The 20511-nt window shown below is 41.3% G+C and overlaps 1 protein-coding gene across 6 annotated transcripts in view; it reads left to right on the forward strand.

The window, feature by feature from the left end:
* Nucleotides 1-18754, forward strand: part of RPRD2 (regulation of nuclear pre-mRNA domain containing 2) — a 90748-nt gene extending 71994 nt beyond the window's left edge. For 2 of the 6 annotated variants that reach the window (XM_049095891.1, XM_025453135.2), the window contains 5 exons: nt 2421-2703; nt 4855-5115; nt 7688-7888; nt 12064-13245; nt 13386-18754. In XM_049095891.1, the coding sequence (XP_048951848.1) occupies nt 2421-2703; nt 4855-5115; nt 7688-7888; nt 12064-13245; nt 13386-13474 (2016 nt within the window). In that variant the 3' untranslated portion in view covers nt 13475-18754. Of the gene's footprint in view, nt 1-2420; nt 2704-4854; nt 5116-7687; nt 7889-12063 lie in introns of all 6 variants that reach the window. The other 4 variants (XM_049095892.1, XM_049095893.1, XM_025453133.3 and 1 more) reach the window with 2 other exon arrangements.
* The last annotated feature ends 1757 nt before the right edge of the window (nt 18755-20511 follow it).

The following is a 20511-nucleotide window of genomic DNA, read 5'->3' on the forward strand; positions in this document are numbered from 1 at the left end:
AGATCTGTGAGAGCTGATTATGTTAATCCAATCTGAAACTGAACTGACTTGGGCTGAATTGTATGTACCCTGAGCATGAGTTTGTCTTCTGGTTCTTCCCAGCTTCTAGAACATAAGAGTTTTCCAAGACTGAGAGGCTGGGGTGAGAGAAGAGAGTACCTCTCTTCTACTGCATGATTTGAACTCTAATCCTTGTCTCCTTAGTACATGAGACTGTGTTAAACTACTCTTTTCAGAAGTTTTCTGCATAACTTCTTAATTCCCTCTTCAGAATTCAAGAAATACCTTGAAGGGATAAAGTAACATGTTGAGCCATTTCTGTCCTCTCTCTTTCACTAGAATCTTGGCCTTTCAGGTCTCTAATTTCTATCTCTATAGACCAGCAAGACTGTTAAAAAGTTCTCCTTTTTCTTCATATTTAGTAGTGGCCCTCTGCCTTGTCCTTTACCTGAATTCTCAGATTCTTACCTGGCTTCCCTAAATCAGCAGAACCCTGAGAGAAAAGGCAGCTGCAGAATGTCAGCTTAGCTTTTTTTTCTCATGGTTTCTCCCTGTTGTAGGATTTGCCACTTAAGTTTTGGCTGCATCAGCACTACCCAGCACATTGAAGCACACACGCGCATGTATGTGTGTGTGCGTGCACGCACACGCAAGTATGTATGTCTATATACCTGGCTTTCCTAGTTGTTCTTGGTGGGAGCATTGCTCTACCTCAGGCTACTCAAGTATATCCAGAAATAACAGCTCAACTCTAGTATATTCTTTTCTGTTCCATTCCTTTTTTTTTTTTTTTTTTAAGATTTTATTTATTTATTCATGAGAAACAGAGAGAGAGGCAGAGACACAGGCAGAGGAAGAAGCAGGCTCCATGTAGGGAGCCCAACGTGGGACTCGATTCTGGGTCTCCAGGATCACGCCCCGGGCTGAAGTCAGCGCTAAACCACTGAGCCACCTAGGCTGCCCTGTTCCATTCCTTTTTTAAAATAATGTTTCTCAGTTGATTAAGTGTCTGCCTTTGTCTCAAGGTCCTGATCCCAAGGGTCTGGGATCAAGTCCTGCATTGGGCTCCCTGCTCAGCAGGGAGTCTGCTGCTCCCTCTCCCTCAACCCCTCCCACCTACTTTTGCTTTCTGTCTCTTGCTCCCTCTCTCTTTCTCAAATGAGTAGATAAAATCTTTAAAAATAAAATAAATAGGGACGCCTGGGTGGCTCAGCAGTTGAGTGTCTGCCTTTGGTTCAGGGCATGATCCCAGTTCTGGGCTCGAGTCCCACATCGGGCTCCCTGTGAGGAGCCTGCTTCTCCCTCTGCCTGTGTCTCTCATTAATAAATAAAATCTTTAAAAAATAATAATAATAATAATTTTTAAAATAATAAATAATGTTTCTTATTCATCCACCCAAAATGATTTCACAATATAATGGTCCAAGACTCTTAACCAAAAGAAAAAGACACACAGTTTTAAGGTATTGACACTAAGATAATCAGATCAATAGGATTTAAGCCAAGTGGTGAAGATTAACATGAGCAATGGTATGTCATACTGATTATATGTAACCTTGATATGCCATGATAACAGTAGCACTTTACCTCTGTGGTCTTCCTCCCCAAAACCTATAACCCCAATCTAATCATGAAAAAACATCAGTCAAATCTCAAATTTGAGGAGCAGTCTACAAAATACCCGACCAGTACCAGCAAGGTTATTAAAAACAAGGAAAATCTAACAAGCTCACAAACAAGAGAGACCTAAGAAGACATGACTATTAAATGTACTGTGGTATTCCACATGGGATCCTGAAATAGAAAAAGAACATTGGATAATACGGAGGAAATCTGCATGAAGAATATGGACTTTAGTTAATAATTTTCAAAATTGGTTTACTAATTGTGACAACTGTGTCATACTAACGTTAGAGTTTAATAAAAGGGATAATTAGGAACTCTCTGTATAATCTTCACAGTAATTTTTTATATATAAAACTGTTCTAAAATCAAAAGTTTATTTCTTTAAAAAAATCCATACTATTTGACTTCCCAGACTGTACCTTATTTATGGATTTGTTTTTTGTCTGTATGCTTGCTCCTTGCCATATCTCCAGTACCTAGAAGATGGGCTAAAACATTTAGGCTCTCATTAAATAGTGGGCTAGTTAGATTGGTAGAAGAGAGCCAAGGAGGATTAAGGATCTAAGTTTCTAACTTGGGCAACTTCATGGATGGTAATACTTCATTCAGAAAGTACAAAAAGCAGAGATTGGAAGCTATTCCATGCTTGACAGATACGGTATTTTTTTGTTTTGTACCAGAGATTATAGTTACCAGAGATTATAGTTAATAATAAAGAGAGAACCTGGTCAAAGTCAGAATGATAGCATCTTTGTCCTTTTCTCAGAGAAATAACTCTTCTTTTCCTCTTTCAGGCATATAAGACCTTCGCTAATCGAGTGAACAATTTAAAGAAAAAGCTGGATCAATTGAAGTCAACCCTTCCTGATCCTGAAGAATCACCAGTCCCTTCCCCAAGCATGGATGCTCCTTCTCCAACTGGTTCTGAGTCTCCTTTTCAGGGAATGGGAGGTGAGGAATCCCAATCACCAGCCATGGAGAGTGAGAAATCTGCCACACCTGAGCCTGTCACAGATAATCGTGATGTAGAAGACATGGAACTCTCAGATGTGGAAGATGATGGGTCAAAAATCATTGGTATGTCATTATGTGATTAATAGGCAACTTACTCCTTATTTTGCTTTCCCACCAATGAATCTATCACAGGCTGGTATTAAAAGATAGTTCAGGGTTGCCTGGGTGGCTCAGAGGTCGAGTGCCTGCCTTCAGTCCAGGGCATGGTCCTGGAGTCCCTGGTATCAAGTCCCACAAGTCCCTGCATGGAGCCTGCTTCTCTCTCTGTCTCTCTCATGAATAAATAAATAAAAAGTTTAAAAAAAATCAATCCTTATAAGATTAGAAGAGCAAGGTATCATTATCCTGGTTCAGGATTTGGTATGCCACATGGGCTGAGAATCATTGCTCAAGATTTGCTCTATTCAGTATGGTAGCCACTAGCTACGTGTGACTATTGAACATTTGAAATATGGCTTATCCAACTTGAGATGTGCTCTAATTTAAAAAAATATAGAGGAGGGGCACCTGGGTGGCTCAGTTGGTTAAGCCTCTGCCTTCTGCTGAGAGTCGTGAGATCGACTGCTCCCTGCTCACCAGGGAGTCTGCTTCTTCCTCTCCCTCTGCCCATCCCCCCAGTCACGTGTTTTCTCTCTCTCTCTCTCTCAAATAAAATATTTTCAAAAATAAAAATACACAGTGGATTCTAGGAACTTAGTATCCCAAAAAAGTAAAAATATCTCAGTTATTTTTGTATTTGTAACATATTGAAGTGAAAATATTTGGGGGATCCCTGGGTGGCGCAGCGGTTTAGCGCCTGCCTTTGGCCCAGGGCGCGATCTTGGAGACCCGGGATTGAATCCCACATGGGGCTCCTGGTGCATGGAGCCTGCTTCTCCCTCTGCCTATGTCTCCGCCTCTGTCTCTCAATGTGTGACTATCATAAATAAATAAAAATTTTAAAAAAAAGAAAGAAAGAAAAAAATATTTGGGACATAACTTTTTTTAATATAGCCACTAGAAAATTTAAATTTATGTGTGTGGCTTGAATTACATTTCTGTTGAACAGCGCTGTTCTGGAGAGAGGGGCACTTACACTGGAATTCCTTACCTCTGTCACTCTTGACCTTCAAGATTCCAAAGCCACAGTATTAAAAGGAATATATTCCAAAGGCAATTTATTGCAGTTTCAAGTTAATGCTTATAATTGTATCCCACAATTAGGTCAATTTCAGGAAGTCAAAGGAAAATACAGTAAAGTATGTACAGTTCCTATGTCTTAGAAAGCTTTAAGATTAATGAAAGGAAAAGACAGGATAATTTATGACTATAAATATCATTACTAAAAGAATACAAATGTGTACCAAATAATATGATCCCAGAAATGTCTAAATTTAATACACAGTAAGAAAATGCAAAGAAATCTTTGAAAAGATAAAAAAATGAATTTGGAAATTTCATTTATTTATTTATTTATTTTTTATTTTTTATTTTTATTTTTATTTTTTTAAAGAATTTATTCATGAGAGACACAGAGAGAGAGAGGCAGAGACACAGGCAGAGGGAAAAGCAGGTTCCACTCAGGGAGCCTGACGTGGGACTCGATCCCGGGTCTCCAGGATCACACCCTGGGCTGCAGGCTGCGCTAAACCGCTGCGCCACCGGGGTTGCCCCTGGAAAATTTATTTAAAGCAGGTATTAAGGGGTGCCTGGGTGGCACAGTTAAGTTTGACTGCTTTCAGCTCAGGTCATGATCAAGCCCCAGAGAGTCTGCTGCTGCTTCTCCCTCTGCTCCTCCCCCCTGTTCATGCTCTGTCTCTTTCAAAGAATTAGATAAAATCTTTTTTAAAAAATTAATAGGGACGCCTGGGTGGCTCAGTGATTGTCTGCCTTTGGCTCAGGGTATGATCCTGGAGTCCTTGGATCCAGTCCCACATTGGGCTTCCTGCATGGAGCTTGCTTCTCCCTCTCCCTCTGCCTGTGTCTCTGTCTCTGTCTCTCTCTATCTCTCATGAATAAATAAAATCTTTTTAATAAATGAATGAATGAATTAATTCAATATTGAAGGTGAGAAGGAACATAAAGAGTATGACTTCTTTAAAATCATGAAGTGAATGATTTTTCTTGAAAGCATAGTGCTTTATACCCCCAAATCAGGAAATATTAGGAAATCTTTCATCCTGGAAACAGAGTGTGGAAAGCAATAATGTAGTATCACTTCTTTTCTTTAAACAGTAGAGGACAGGAAAGAAAAACCTGTGGAGAAGTCAGCTGTATCTACTTCTATACCTACAAAGCCAACAGAAAGTATCTCAAAGGCCTCTTCATGTACCCCAGTAGCTGTGACCATGACAGCAACCCCATCTCTTCCAAAGCCTGTGAATACTTCTCTCCTGTCCTCTTCTCCAGCATTGGCTTTGCCAAACCTGGCTAATGTGGATCTGGCAAAGATCAGTTCCATCCTTAGCAGCCTAACATCAGTCATGAAAAATACTGGTAAGTAAGCTCCATAAAGAGAATAAAAAGCTTATTTCCATCTTTCTAATTGAACCATCAGTCTGTTTTTTTGTTGTTGTTGATTTTTTTTCTTAAAAGTATTTTTTCAAATCAAAATCAAACCAATAACAATAAAAAATAATAAAAAAATAAAAAAACAAAATCAAACCAATACATGATCATTGTAGAAAAATTGAGAATAAAATAAATATCTGCAGTCCTGCTACCCCCAAAGGACACTACTTGTGCCTAACATTACGTGTGTGTGTGTGTGTGTGTGTGTGTGTGAGAGAGAGAATGGGGGGGGTTGATTAAATATTTGTAATAATTTTTCTTTCAATAATTGAAGTATTTAAGTATACTATATATGAATTTATTTAAGCCTTTATTACTGGGCATCTGGTATGTTTCCAGTTTTCACTATTATAAAGAACATTGAACAACCTTGATGCTAAAACTTTATGCACAATCCTTCCTAAATGGTTGAGTATATAGGGCTTTTTTTCTCCCCATTCATGAAAAAAATTTTTTTTAATTTTTATTTATTTATGATAGTCACACAGAGAGAGAGAGAGAGGCAGAGACATAGGCAGAGGGAGAAGCAGGCTCCATGCACCGGGAGCCCAACGTGGGATTCGATCCTGGGTCTCCAGGATCACGCCCTGGGCCAAAGGCAGGCGCTAAACTGCTACGCCAACCAGGGATCCCTCATGAAAATTTTAATGAAAATATACAAAAATAGAGGACCTCCATGTACTCCTCACTCATCTTCAACAGTAGAAAACACATGACCAGTCCTATTTTACTCTGCCTTACCCAATCTTGATTATTTGGAAGAAAATCCCTATAATTTCATTTTTTATAAAAGCTTAAATATAATTTTCTAAAAGATAGAGACAAAAAATCATGTAGGTTTTTAATCTTTTTGTGTTATAACTAAAATGATCACCAAAAAAATGTACCACTTTATGTACCAAACACATGAAAGTTCTCATTGTTCCTCACCTCTGCAGCACTATTTTGTCTTATTTTAATACTTTGTCAACTTCACTCTTAAAAAGTCATTTATTTGGAGATGCCTGGTTGGCTCAGTCGGTAGAGCATGCAAATCTTTTTTTTAAACACGTAATCTCTACACCCAACATGGGGGAGATCAAGAGTAACACGCTCCATGACTCAGCCAGCCATGCGCCCCAAGCATGCAACTCTTGATCTCAGAGTCGTGAGTTCGAATTCCTTGTTGGGTGTAGGGATTACTTTTAAAAGTCAGGCGCCCTGGGATCCCTGGGTGGCGCAGCAGTTTGGCGCCTGCCTTTGGCCCAGGGCGCGATCCTGGAGACCCGGGATCGAATCTCACGTCGGGCTCCCGGTGCATGGAGCCTGCTTCTCCCTCTGCCTCTCTCTCTCTCTCTCTGTATGACTATCATAAATTAAAAAAAAAAAAAAGTCAGGCGCCTGGGTGGCTCAGTCGGTTGAGTGTCCTCTTGATTTCAGATCAGGTCATGATCTCAGGGTTATAAGATTGAGCCCCATGTCAGGCTCCTCGCTGAGTATGGAACTTGCTTAAGATTCTCTCTTGTCCCCTCTCCAAACATCATTTGTTTTAATTTCTCTCTCTTTGATTAAGATGTTAAACTTTTTTTTTTTCATTTATCATTTAGTTTTCCTTGTGAAATACTTGCTCATATTCTTGATCATTCAAAAATTATTTTCTCAAAAAATATTTTCTCATCTTTTTATATACCTTTTTTTTCTAAATTAAAAGTTAACCCAGAAAAAAATTTTAAAAAAAATTTTAACCCAGTGTTTTAAAATATAAAGATGTAGGGGCGCCTGGCTGGCTCAGTCCCTGGAGGATGCAACTCTTGATCTCGAGGTTGTGAGTTTAAGCCCCATGTTGGGTGTGGAACCTACTTTAAAAAAATTAAAATGTAAAGGTGTAAAGGAAGTTGCTTATATAATCTCATTTTAGGGCAGCCTTGGTGGCTCAGCGATTTAGCGCCTGCCTTCAGCCCAGGGTGTGATCCTGGAGACTCCGGATCAAGTCCCACGTCAGGCTCCCTGCATGGAGCCTGCTTCTCCCTCTGCCTGTGTCTCTGCCTCTCTCTCTCTCTGTCTCTCATGAATAAATAAGTAAAATCTTTAAAAAAATAATAATCTCATTTTAAAGGTCATTTCAAAAGCAAACAACTTATTAATCACATAGAATTATGCAGTGACTCAGTTACACAGGTGTAATGGCTCTGATCATAATCAGCCATTAAGATTTATTGAGCTCCTATAGGCCTCTAAAGTATAGGTTCTTGGTATAGAAAAAAGAAAAGTTTCCTTTAGTCTCTTTCTACTGACTTTTAAAACAAATATGTATGAAAAGAGCTTGTTTATTTTAAGGGTGTTCCAAGTCAACAGGAGCAGATTTTAATTAATTTTCAGTTTTTCCTTTGTACAAGCCATGATATGCCTTATTTGTGGATCTGTCACAGAAGCATTCCTGTTTGAGTGAGTGGAAAGTATCACAAATTTAATGGTCATTTTGAGTTGCATTTTCTTGAGTTATTCTTTTTGCCACCAGGGGTCAGTCCTGCATCAAGACCTTCTCCAGGAACTCCAACAAGTCCCAGCAACCTCAGCAGTGGCCTGAAAACACCTGCACCTGCCCCAACAACATCTCACAACCCTCTGGCAAATATCCTCTCGAAGGTGGAGATCACCCCAGAGAGCATTCTGTCTGCTCTTTCTAAAACCCAGACACAGTCGGCCCCTGCGCTGCAAGGTAAACTGACATGGGCCAGAGGGACTGGAGTTGTGAATGCTTGGCTTAACCCTGGATTCCATTTCTGAAAAATCCAAAGCCATGAAATGTATAGTACAGTTCGTTTATTATCTTCTTTATATTTATTATGGCATTGATAGAATTAGAAAATGTCAAAGCTGAAAGAGAATACTGTCTAGTCTAATCCCCTCTTTTTCAGGTTAGGAGATTGAGGCTAGTGAGGTGATGTGATCTGCTTAAGGTCACACATTTATCTATTCAGTGATGAGCTGAGACTAAAAGCCAGGTTTTTTGACTGGAGTACAGTATTCTTTGACCTACAGCATGACCCCTCACCCCCCTGCCCAGGGGCTGCATTTATGTAAGCTCTTATGGAGCTATGTTGAGATTTACATTTTTAGTGTTAACCAAATCTAAAGAAAGTTTAAAAAGGTCACTCTACTATCAAAAATCTTATGACATGGGTGCCTGTGTGGTGCAGTCTGTTAAGTGTCCCACTCTTGGTTTTGATCATGACTTGATCTCAGGGAAGTGAGATCAAGCCCTGTGTCGGGCTCTGCACTTAGCATAGAGTCTACTTAAGACTGTCTTTCTCTCTTCCCTCCACCCTTTTTTCTTTCCCTCTCTCCCTCCTCTTTCCCCCTCTCTCCCTCCCTCCTTTCTCTCTCTCAAATAAATGTAAAAAAATACTATAAGGCAAAAAAAAAATATATAAGGCATGACTTTCCTTTTTCATATCCTAATGTTTTATAGAGGCCTCTATTATAGGTACAGCACATCTTTTTTGTGTTCACCTACCTATAATATCTACCTTATTTGAACCTCTCTATTCACCTTTGCTAATTATGTACTTTGTGTCTAAAACTGTCTGCTTCTAACTTTTTTTCATTAAGTTTATCTGCTCTCTCTTCTCAGACCCTACAAATACCGACATAATCTTTATTTAGCACCTAAGTATAATTACGTAATGAATTTCATATAGCAGAGCAGTATATATATACATGTATACACATATGTATATATGTATGTATATATGTATACATATATATGTATTGTGTGTGTGTGTGTGTGTGTGTGTGTGTATATATATATATATATATATATATATATATATAGCCATTTAACTCTCTATAGAGGTTCTCATCCAGGAGCCTCCAGGGGACATTTGTCACTATCTGAACACATCTTTTGTCACAGCTGGGGTGGGGGTGGGAGTACTACTGCATCTAGTAGGTAGAGGCCAGAGATGCTATGAAACATCCTGCATTACACAGAACAGCCCCCACAACAAGAATAATCCAGCCCAGAGTGCCAGTAGTGCTAAAGTTGAAAAACTCTGCTTTATATGAATATAAAATATATCCATTCTGTAAATGGATCACACTAGATTATAGTGAACTTTGCCTTTAGATATTGGAGAATTCTGTTACACAGAATTAAATACTATTAACTAGTAATCCACAGCTGCCATATATTGGCACCAGCAATAAAGGATTAATGATGTACTACAGCATAGCTAATAGTATGAATTTTAGAGTTAATTAGTCTGAGGGATTGGCATGGTTCTGATTTCTCCTTTCAAGGCCCTCTTCTGTCACCATCCTGCAGTTATGGTAAAAATGTTGAACTCATTTGTTTTTATTAGCCTCTTACATAGATATAATAATATTTACAGCTTTTCCTTTCAGTAGATTATTGTACCAGTGTTATATGGACTTTCTCATCAGGCAACATTTGAACAGAACTAGGTGTGTTCTGACAGAATGTGTTTCTGGAGACCCCAGAAAACAACCTCTGTGGAGTAACAGCATAGTTCATCACCTTTCATTTCCTTGTGGAAAGTAGAATTCTTGACTTTTAAAAGAATTTGCCCAGCAGCTTAAATAGATGCATTCTTAAAAGACTATAAAAGGGATCTCTTACAATCTGATTGTGTCACCCACAGCTATTATTCACAGATACTTAATACAAAAGAATGAGTTCAATTGGCAAAAGGTCCATAGAGTATGATTGAGATTGAAGAAAAGTAATATTTAGTAGTAAGAGACTATCTCACCTATTACCAGAAATCTGAGAGTGTCTATCTTTACAAGATTTCATCCCACAACATCCGAAAGATAAGCTAAAATATCTTTTAAAAATCATATGACATCATATATCACATTCTAGTACGTGAGGACTTCTGTTTTTGGTATGAACAGTGGCTACTAAGAATTAAATGAAACTGTTAGTGGTGGAAAGTTATATAGCCAGAGAACTTTTTGGAAATGAAATGTGGATTTTATTTTTTCTGGGGGTAATTGAAATAAACGATATTTCAATTATTCAGATATTAGTGAATATCTAATCATGCACTTATTATATAGAAGTAGTTGGCAGTTAAAAATATTCCCAGGATCCCTGGGTGGCGCAGTGGTTTAGCGCCTGCCTTTGGCCCAGGGCGCGATCCTGGAGACCCGGGATCGAATCCCACGTCGGGCTCCCGGTGCATGGAGCCTGCTTCTCCCTCTGCCTGTGTCTCTGCCTCTCTCTCTCTCTCTCTCTGTGTGTGACTATCATAAATAAATAAAAATTAAAAAAAAAAAAATATTCCCAGGTTGGGGGCGACCAGGTGGGTGCAGTCAGTTGAGTGTCTGACTCTTGGTTTTGGCTCAGATGGTGATCTCAGAGTCGTGAGATCAAGCCCTGTGTCAGCCTCCTCACTTAGCACACACTCTCCCTCTCCCCCTGCCCCTCCTTTTTTTCTCTCTAAAATAAATAAATAAACCTTTAAAAAAAAAAAAAAAAAACTGTTCCAAGGATGGAATGATCTCAGAATTCTTCAGAGCTTGAGTCTCTTAGTAAATATCGGATTAAAATTAAAATTTTGAAGTGTTTCTTTGTTTATTAAAGTATCCTATGAAATACTATTTTCTTTGACCATAACATTATGAAGGAATAGTTTTAGTATATGACTAAAAGCTATAAATTTTGGTGAAGTATGCACAAAAAGTTTTCATTTATAACCAGAAATTGGGTGAATTTTCCAAAATACGAATTTTCCAAAACACTTTGTCAAGTATTTTTGTAAAAAATTTTCTACAGGAGCAGTTTGCTTTGATGGGACTTCAGCCTTTGCCCCAAAGAATTCTTTCTCAGAGCTTCTGAGGTTTTGTCTTATCAGTGAGTAGGGTTGAATCTCATCAGTGTCAACCTGGGTAGATGAATAATTTGTGAATTTTCTAAGCTATTAGGTGGTCTAGCTTTATAATTCTTTGTAGTGTGTGTTTGTATGTTTACTATTGCTACATTTTACAACCAAAAATGATAGGTAAAAGCATTGATTCCCCAAAGTCTAGCAAGAGATACTTGAAATAAAATGACCCTATTGAAATAAATTTCAGGGGCAGCCTGGTGGTGCAGCAGTTTAGCACTGCCTGCAGCCCAGGGTGTAATCCTGGAGACCTGGGATCGAGTCCCACGTCGGGATCTCTGCATGGAACCTGCTTCTCCCTCTGCCTGTGTCTCTGCCTCTCTCTCTCTCTCTCTCTCTCTCTCTCTCTCTCTCTCTCTCTCTGTGTGTGTGTGTGTGTGTGTGTGTGTGTGTCTCATGAATAAATAAAATCTTTTAAAAAGACATTTAAAAAAAATGAAATAAATTTCAGTGATGCGTATTCTCTCCACACACCCCCGCCCGGTCTCTCCCTCTTTCCCTCAACAGTGCCCATTAACTTATTAGAGATAATTGCAGAGGCTGGAAAGGAAGGATTGGACAGAATATCTATTTGCACTTAGAGAAACAGTTCCACAGATCAAACATTAAGAAATACTGGCTTAAAGTGTTATTTTAAGGATAATTTTGCCTCCTTTCTTTTCCTGCCTTGTCTTGTTTAAAACATGAATGATTCTGACACGAAAATCTCCCCTTTCCTGTTGCCTTTATTGTGCCACGTTGAACTTACTTAATAGCTGTACTACAAACATTTCAATAATTTGCTCTCTTTATATTGAGAAATAGGTCCAGTATTTTCTATGACAGTTCACCATTGGTTGATTGGTCTAGATTCCCGTTGGCCTCATATTTTAATGTCTGTCTGGTTCCCACTGGAATGAATGAGAATATCTAATCAGCCTACATTGTTTTTATTATAAGGTAGGCAGTTGTTCTTTTTAACTCCTCTAATCTGTTTCTACAGGCCTGTCATCTTTACTTCAGAGTGTTACTGGGAACCCAGTCCCAGCCAGTGAAGCTGCATCCCAGAGCACTTCTGCTTCCCCTGCCAACACCACGGTCTCTAGTGTAAAAGGAAGAAATTTGCCCTCCAATACCCAATCCTTTATTCCCAAAAGCTTCAACTATTCTCCTAATTCATCAACTTCTGAAGTCTCTTCAACATCAGCCAGCAAGGCCTCAATTGGGCAAAGCCCAGGGCTTCCAAGCACTACTTTTAAGCTACCATCCAACTCGATGGGGTTTACAGGAACCCACAGTGCAAACCCGGCTGCCGCACCTACTGAAGTTGCCATATGCCAATCTTCAGAGATCTCCAAGCCAAAGCTGGAGTCCGAGTCCACCTCTCCAAGCCTGGAAATGAAGATCCACAACTTCTTAAAAGGTAATCCTGGTTTCAGTGGCTTAAACTTAAACATCCCAATCCTGAGCAGCTTGGGGTCCAGTGCCCCAGCAGAAAGCCACCCCTCAGACTTCCAACGTGGCCCTACTAGCACGTCAATCGACAACATTGATGGAACCCCTGTGCGGGATGAAAGGAGTGGGACACCCACCCAGGATGAGATGATGGACAAGCCCACATCCAGCAGTGTAGACACCATGTCCCTGCTTTCTAAGATCATTAGCCCTGGTTCCTCAACACCCAGCAGTACAAGATCACCACCCCCTGGGAGAGAGGAAAGCTACCCCCGGGAACTCTCCAATTCTGTACCTACATATCGACCTTTTGGTTTGGGCAGTGAATCACCCTATAAGCAGCCTTCTGATGGAATGGAGAGACCATCTTCCCTGATGGACTCTTCACAGGAAAAATTCTATCCAGATACTTCTTTCCAGGAAGATGAGGATTACCGAGATTTTGAGTATTCAGGGCCTCCACCCTCTGCCATGATGAACCTAGAGAAGAAGCCAGCCAAGTCTATCCTGAAGTCAAGCAAGCTTTCTGATGCCACCGAATACCAGCCAATCCTCTCCAGTTATAGCCACAGGGCCCAAGAATTTGGGGTAAAGTCTGCCTTCCCTCCATCTGTAAGGGCCCTCCTGGACTCTAGTGAGAACTGTGACCATCTCTCCTCTTCCCCTGGGCTATTTGGTGCCTTCAGCATAAGAGGGAGTGAACCGGGGGCTGACCGGTCGCCATCACCGAGTAAGAATGATTCATTTTTCACCCCTGACTCCAACCACAATAGCTTGTCTCAGTCTACCACTGGGCATCTCGGTTTGCCACAGAAGCAGTACCCAGACCCTCCTCACCCAGTCCCACATCGTTCCCTTTTCTCTCCGCAGAATACCCTTGCCGCTCCCACGGGCCACCCACCCACACCAGGCGTGGAGAAAGTCCTGGCCCCCACCATTTCCACCACGTCGACGATTGAGTTTAAGAATATGCTTAAAAACGCCTCCCGAAAGCCCTCAGATGATAAGCATTTTGGCCAGGCCCCCAGCAAGGGCACTTCAAGTGACGGTAGCGGTCTCTCAAACCTCACCCAGCCCAGCTTGACAGCCACTGATCAGCAGCAACAAGAAGAGCACTACCGCATAGAAACCCGAGTCTCGTCCTCCTGCTTAGACTTGCCTGATAGCACCGAAGAGAAGGGGGCCCCTATAGAAACCTTGGGTTATCATAATGCAGCCAATAGGAGGATGTCAGGGGAGCCCATACAGACCGTAGAGTCCGTCCGAGTTCCTGGGAAGGGAAATAGAGGACACGGGCGCGAGGCTTCAAGGGTGGGTTGGTTTGATCTGAGCACCTCAGGCAGCTCCTTTGACAATGGCCCCTCAAGTGCCTCTGAGTTGGCATCCCTTGGGGGTGGGGGCAGCGGAGGCCTCACTGGCTTTAAAGCGGCACCATACAAGGAACGGGCATCCCAATTTCAGGAAAGTGTCGGCAGCTTCCGTTCCAACAGTTTCAACTCAACATTTGAGCATCATCTCCCCCCATCCCCCTTGGAACATGGGACACCCTTCCAGAGAGAGCCAGTGGGGCCGTCATCTGCCCCACCTGCCCCTCCTAAGGATCATGGTGGTATCTTCTCTCGAGATGCACCCACTCATCTACCCACTGTGGATCTTTCGAATCCCTTCACAAAGGAGGCGGCCCTGGCCCATGCTGCCCCACCCCCTCCTCCTGGAGAACACAGCGGAGTTCCTTTCCCCACCCCACCCCCTCCTCCACCCCCTGGGGAACTTAGCAGCAGCGGTGGGAGTGGTGTTCCCTTTTCTACTCCACCTCCTCCTCCACCCCCTGTTGACCACTCTGGGGTTGTACCCTTCCCAGCCCCACCACTGGCAGAGCACGGAGTGGCGGGAGCTGTGGCAGTATTTCCCAAGGACCATAGTTCCCTCCTTCAAGGGACCCTGGCTGAGCATTTTGGGGTGCTCCCAGGACCTAGGGACCATGGGGGCCCCACCCAACGGGACCTCAACGGCCCTGGCCTTAGCCGTGTACGAGAGAGCCTCAGCCTACCCTCCCATTCTCTGGAACACCTGGGCCCAGCCCATGGAGGAGGAGGTGGGGGAGGCAGCAACAACAGCAGTGGCCCCCACTTGGGTCCCTCACACAGAGACGCTATCAACCGGAGTGGTATGATTTTGCGGAATCCCCGGCCAGACTTTCGGCCTAGGGAACCTTTTCTCAGCAGAGACCCGTTCCACAGTCTAAAGAGACCCAGGCCACCTTTTGCTAGGGGCCCTCCGTTCTTTGCACCAAAACGCCCATTCTTCCCTCCCAGGTACTGATGGAAACCAAGGGAAAAGCATTTTGAACAGTCTAGAGAGCATTGGAAGTAGGAGTTTGGTTTATTGTTGTTTTTGTTTTCCTACCTTTGATTTTTTTTTTTTTTAATGACAAAGGGCCTCCCTTCCAAATTAAAAAGTCATACATGCTTACATTTCACTATTCCATTCAGTCCTCCCTCCCACTGCACTTACCAACCTTCCCCAAGCTACTTGTATTTTAAAGGGATGGGGGGCGGGCAAAGAAACACAACCAAAGCCACTTCATTGGCTGGGGGTTTGAGGGGTGGGGGTGGGGGAACAAATCTTATTTTGCCCCATTTATTGAAGAGTATTACTACATTTGAAATAAAATTTCCATCAGTACAGAGAATAACATGTGCTATGTTGGGATGTTATTTTGGGCTTGGCTTATCAAGTAGCCAATAGAAGGATTCCTGTCCCCTTCTCTCTCCCATTAAGTAACTACTGTGACCAGTGTGGCTCCTTTTCCTGTATGCTCTGTGCCCTGCTGACAAGCCAAAAGATGTTGCAAGGGAGGATAGGTGGGAAACCATAGACCTGTCAAGTTTGTTTTGTTTTTAAAGACATTGAAATTGGATTCTTTACCTTTCTCCTAAAATCCCAATTAAAAAAAAAAAAATCAGCCTCTTCTTCTAAAGAACCATCAGTGACTAACTTTGAGGAGATACAGATTTCATTCTATCCTGGTAAAAATTATTCCTCTTTATCCTTGGAATGAAAGAGCGGTGGCTGGATATAATCTCCAGGTTAAAATAAGGTGTAACTCCAATACAGAGTTACAGAAAGGAACCATCAACCGTGTGATGTGACCTGCCCATCCCTCATAAATGAGAATGGGAAACTCTGAGTTAGTTTGACATGTCTTGCACCAAGCTCTTGCTTCCTGCTTTTTTTGTTTGTTTGTTTGTTTTTTTGCTTTTTTTTTTTTTTTTTTGTGAATGACTTTTTCTCAGTTTTCATTTCTGCTTTGGCCAGAAAGAAAGCCATGTAAGTTGACAACTGATACAGAGGCACAACTGAAATTATTCTTAATTTTTTTATTAATGTAATAAGTAGACATTTTTATCATGGTGCCTCCCTAATGTGATATTTGTTGGTGATTTTTAGCAAAGGTTAACTACTAGGGGAAAGGAACTATTGGTCTGTATCTTTCCTCCTTGCCCTAGTCCTGGATTTACTCCTGTTCTTCGTATTTCAAAGGAGGAGGTTCAATAGCCTCTTCCAGTGCTTTACACCTCTTTAGGTGTGTCTTAATGACAAGTGGGTATTACTATGCATATCTTTACAGAGAACCAGGAGGGCCTGAGAAACCCAGACTACCCCATTCTACAGCTAGCAATCTGTCACATTTTAAGGCTCAAGGCTTGTCCTCACCTTCCACTCCCAATAGGAAATAATGTTTCTGCCCTTAGTCATTTTACACGAGAAGGGTGTGCTTTCCTTCTCCCCAAACAGAAAGGCTTCTTTGTATTTCTACAACTAAAACTGGGAAAAAAGACAATCAGTATGCTTTTAGTGTCTGTTAACTTTAAGAACACTGAAAAGCAAAGATTGCTTTACTATTATTTTGTATTATTTACTGTCTTACCCCAGGGTATACACACTGGTAATCTCCAACTAGATAAATAAAACCGTATGTGGTGGGGTTTTTTAGGGAATCCTAGCAAGTTTCATATTTTCTTCCAAGGGAGCATAGAACTAACTGTAGGAAGTATGAGGATTGTTTTGGATTCCTCTAGTGAAATATTTAAAGATGGGGGAGAGTGGACAATACAGCAACAGAAGATGATTCTTTGTGTCAGAATAAACCTGGTTTCAGATAGCAGCTTAAACCAGTTGTGGGTCCTAGTTTGGGAGTTTTTGTGTAATTTATTCCATGTTATTTATTTGGGCTTGCCATGTGTTCTGTGGTCAGGAGGCTGCAAGTCCTTCATCTTCCTGATGGCATTTCTGGTCTTAAGTCAACTGTTCTGTCTTTGACCCTCTCCAGCCTCTCTGCCCTTTAGCTCTCCCCACAAAAATGCATGATACCATGACTTTATGTGTGGGATGGGGTATATAGTGTAGCAAAGCAAAGAAACAATATAGTTATCTTGAGTCCTGAGACATTTGTTTAGGGGAAAGTGTGATTGAGAATAAGGGTAAAGGTTGGGGGAGGGGAGGGGAGTTCTAATTGACTCAAAACTGAAACTTTTTTTGCAGAAATTAAGTGGGATGTTTTTCATTCTAGAATAAAAGAATGTGAATTCCTTCTGCTGCTCTTGTTTAAGCTAAAAGTAGTGTTTACTTGAAAAGGCTCTCTATTTGATTTTATCAGAAAATGTGGGGATGTCAGGAAAGTGGCTTCCTGAATGTTGGGGCAGGGTAATTGTCCTCAAAAGCATGATGACTAATACATGGAAAGGAAGACCTTGTACAGTTTAAAAGATGGACTTTAAAGGGTTGGTGTTTTTTTGCAAGGTGTTTTGTTTTTTAAGCTACAAAATCCTCATTGAGTTTGTTTCGGGATGGAAGTGAGGATTTGTATGTGACTGTCAGCTGTTAACTTTAAGTCTGTCTACAGCAGTAAATGAAGACGACAATGTATATATGTGATATAGTGAAACAAAAAAGACAATTCTGGTATTCATAACATGAAACAAAGGGGTTTTATCCTTTCTGTGTCTGTGATTTAAAACTCCATGCCCATGCTCTGACTTTTGTATTTCAACCTGAATTTAAAAATGTAATAAATAAGATTTTTTTAAAGAAAGCATAATATAGTGTGTCTTGGCAAGGACATGATATATATGAAAGCAGAATATGCAAAGTTGTTACTAAGGTCCTTGGTGCTCACTGTAAAATCACAGACAGAGAATTGGTCGGGGGGTCGTGAATACACTGGTACCACTTAAAGCTCAGTGATACTATCAGAAATCAAGTCCTTAAGTATTGTATAAGAGTTTACTCTTAAGTCAGCTTAGATGAGAGCCCTCTCTCCCTGCTCCCTTTTCCCCTCCCAAAAGGTGAGCATAAATAGAATTTGGTTTGATGCCAGGGAAGGTAAAATGATCAGAGAGTAGGACTTTGATCCTTTCCGATCCCAGGAATACAATGTTTGTGATATATATATGGTACAGCTAACCTATCTAGATAATGTGAATATGCTAAACTTCCTAATTGCAGAATATTCACTATCAAGCCTGAAGTTACCGGTTCATGCAGAATTAAGCTTCAGCTGTTAATTGTTTTGAAGCCGCTGTAAATTACTGCTTTTTCCCCCTTTTCCTCCCTTCCCCCCTTTTTTGAATGGGCGGGAATGCCTGTTAAGATTAAAATTAGATATGTTGGATGATACTCTCGACGTGTTCAGTGTGGAAAACAAAACAAGTACATGCTTTAGAGGCAACAACAATGAAATCCTTTTGAAATGTGTATTAATATCATTTAATAAAATAACTAGTTCTGAAGGTTTGACATTTTTCTTTGAGATTTGGGGCTTTGACCAAGGGCTCCTGGCTCCTGTGGTGAGTGCAACTAGAACGGAACTTCTCCGGAAGCTGAAACTGCTGCTTTGCGGAGCGGGCCTATGGTTGGAAAATTTAAATTTTCTACGGCAAAGACCCTACTACATGACTGTCCAGGGCTGAAGGTGAAACCAACAACAGGATGCAGAAAGAAAGCCTGGATAGATCTCTGAAGATCTGATTGTATTAGCTTTTTGATCTAAATGCGAGGGGTATCAAGGGGACCATGTGTGTGCCTGCACATTTCTGAGGCACACAGATACCACAGACCACCCTTGTCCCTTCTTTGTGACCTTGCCTCTCTTCCAGCCGTTCTTCCTTTTTTCTTTTTTATCTTTGTCCCCAATACTATGTTTTTGTTCTCCAGTTTAATAAAGTATGGTTTCCTTTGTTGTGTGGTTGGCTTCCCCACACACACACACATTGATCTCATCCAGGTGTCCCCTTTGACTTCAGCATTCAGTGTTCCTGAAGGCAATTTGAGCCTCTCAGATCTCCATGACCTTGTGGGTTTTCTGTTTGATCCTTTGTGTAACTCACTTTTGGAAAGGGATGGTGGGTGGGGTGAAATCATGTTCAAGGAGTGGTTGATAATGAGGCGGGATAATACTGTATGGATAATTATTTGTGTATGTCTTCAAAAAGTTGTACAATTGCCAGCAAAGAAGCATTTTTAAAGCAAGCATAGAAGGGGCGCCTGGGTGACTCGGTTAAGTGTCCAACTCTTGATTTTGGCTCAGGTCATGATCTTCAGGGTTTTGAGATTGAGCCGCACATTGGGATCCACACTGGATGTAGAGCCTGCTTAAGATTCTCTGCCCACCTCCCTCAAAAAAAAAAAAAAAAGATTAAAAGCACGCATAGAGTTGGCAGGGGTGGTGGTAGTAAGGGGTTCCTTCTGGTCAATTCTTTGCCCACATCTACCCATCTTGCTGTATGTTGGCAATCTGTCATACATAAGCCACACTTAACCCCTCTCTTGCCCCATCCCTTTTTCATACCCCAGTGAGGTTTAATAAATGGAATGTTGGTGTTAAAGGATAAAGAAAGAGTCACCACATCTAGAGCCCACCTGGGTCAGTGGCAGGGTAGAAGGCTTTAAATAGCAGCCTTCGTTACATGAAGCTACATGTGTGTGTCACCAGACACTTAGGAAATAGCCTAGGAACACGCCCAATATATAGGGTGTACAATTGTACTGGCTGCTTCTGGAATCTGGCTCACCCTTTTTCTTGTCCCCACTTGGAACCTTGACTTGCCCAACTGATTTCTTTCTCCATCTCCAAGGAAGCCACAGCTTTTAGACTTCTATAGTGGTCTTTCTGGGCGTGTTGAAAATGCCTAATTTCATCCCCCTAAATTGTCTTATTTAAGCCAATCTTACATAAGAGGGATGAGTTACCCCTCATGTATGTAGACAGTAACAAACACCATCCAAATGGGTGTTGGGGTATTGGGGCGTTTCTCATACTTGCTTATGAGTAACTGTATAGACGAGTCCCATCCCCTGCTGTTCACAATTGCTGAGTAATAACTCATTAAGGCTTCATAGACAAAGCCACAAGAGATTCACCTGCAAGTGAGATAGCAGCTCTTAAGTAAACATCCTGTTCTCCCTTCCCCCTTGTACAAGTAAGGAGAAGCACACACTCTTTAAAGGAAAGGAGCAAAGTGCTAATTACATCTGGCTGTTAGGGGGAGAGGAAAACATTTTATGCTTAAGAGTCTGCAGGAAAGCCGGTAAGAAGCCTGGGATCTATTTAGGAATTGATACTGCAATTACTTTATGGCACTTTATCGTATACCTTTATTTCTTTTTTCTATCTCCCTTTGTTCATACTGTAACAAGAGTCAAAAGTTGAAAATACAGATGTGGGTGGAGGGACTAGTGAGCAGTGGCCAACAGAAAACACAAGTGCAGGCTGCAGGTTTCTGTTTGATTCAAAAGCGTGCTGGCTAAACCAGTCGGCCCTGGGTCTGTTGGGGTCATAGCAAATTCGATGTTCCAGCAACTTTACTTCCTCATCCCCATTCTGTCCCCTTTATTTTTGTGAATTACTCAAATCCTTTGCTGCATAATTTGTGGGAAAAAGGAGCTCAGAGAACTTGAAACATTCTACATTTTACTAGCTGTATTTTGGTTGCAG

This window comes from Canis lupus, chromosome 17 (assembly GCF_003254725.2).
Source record: "Canis lupus dingo isolate Sandy chromosome 17, ASM325472v2, whole genome shotgun sequence".
Taxonomy (NCBI): Eukaryota; Metazoa; Chordata; class Mammalia; order Carnivora; family Canidae; genus Canis; species Canis lupus.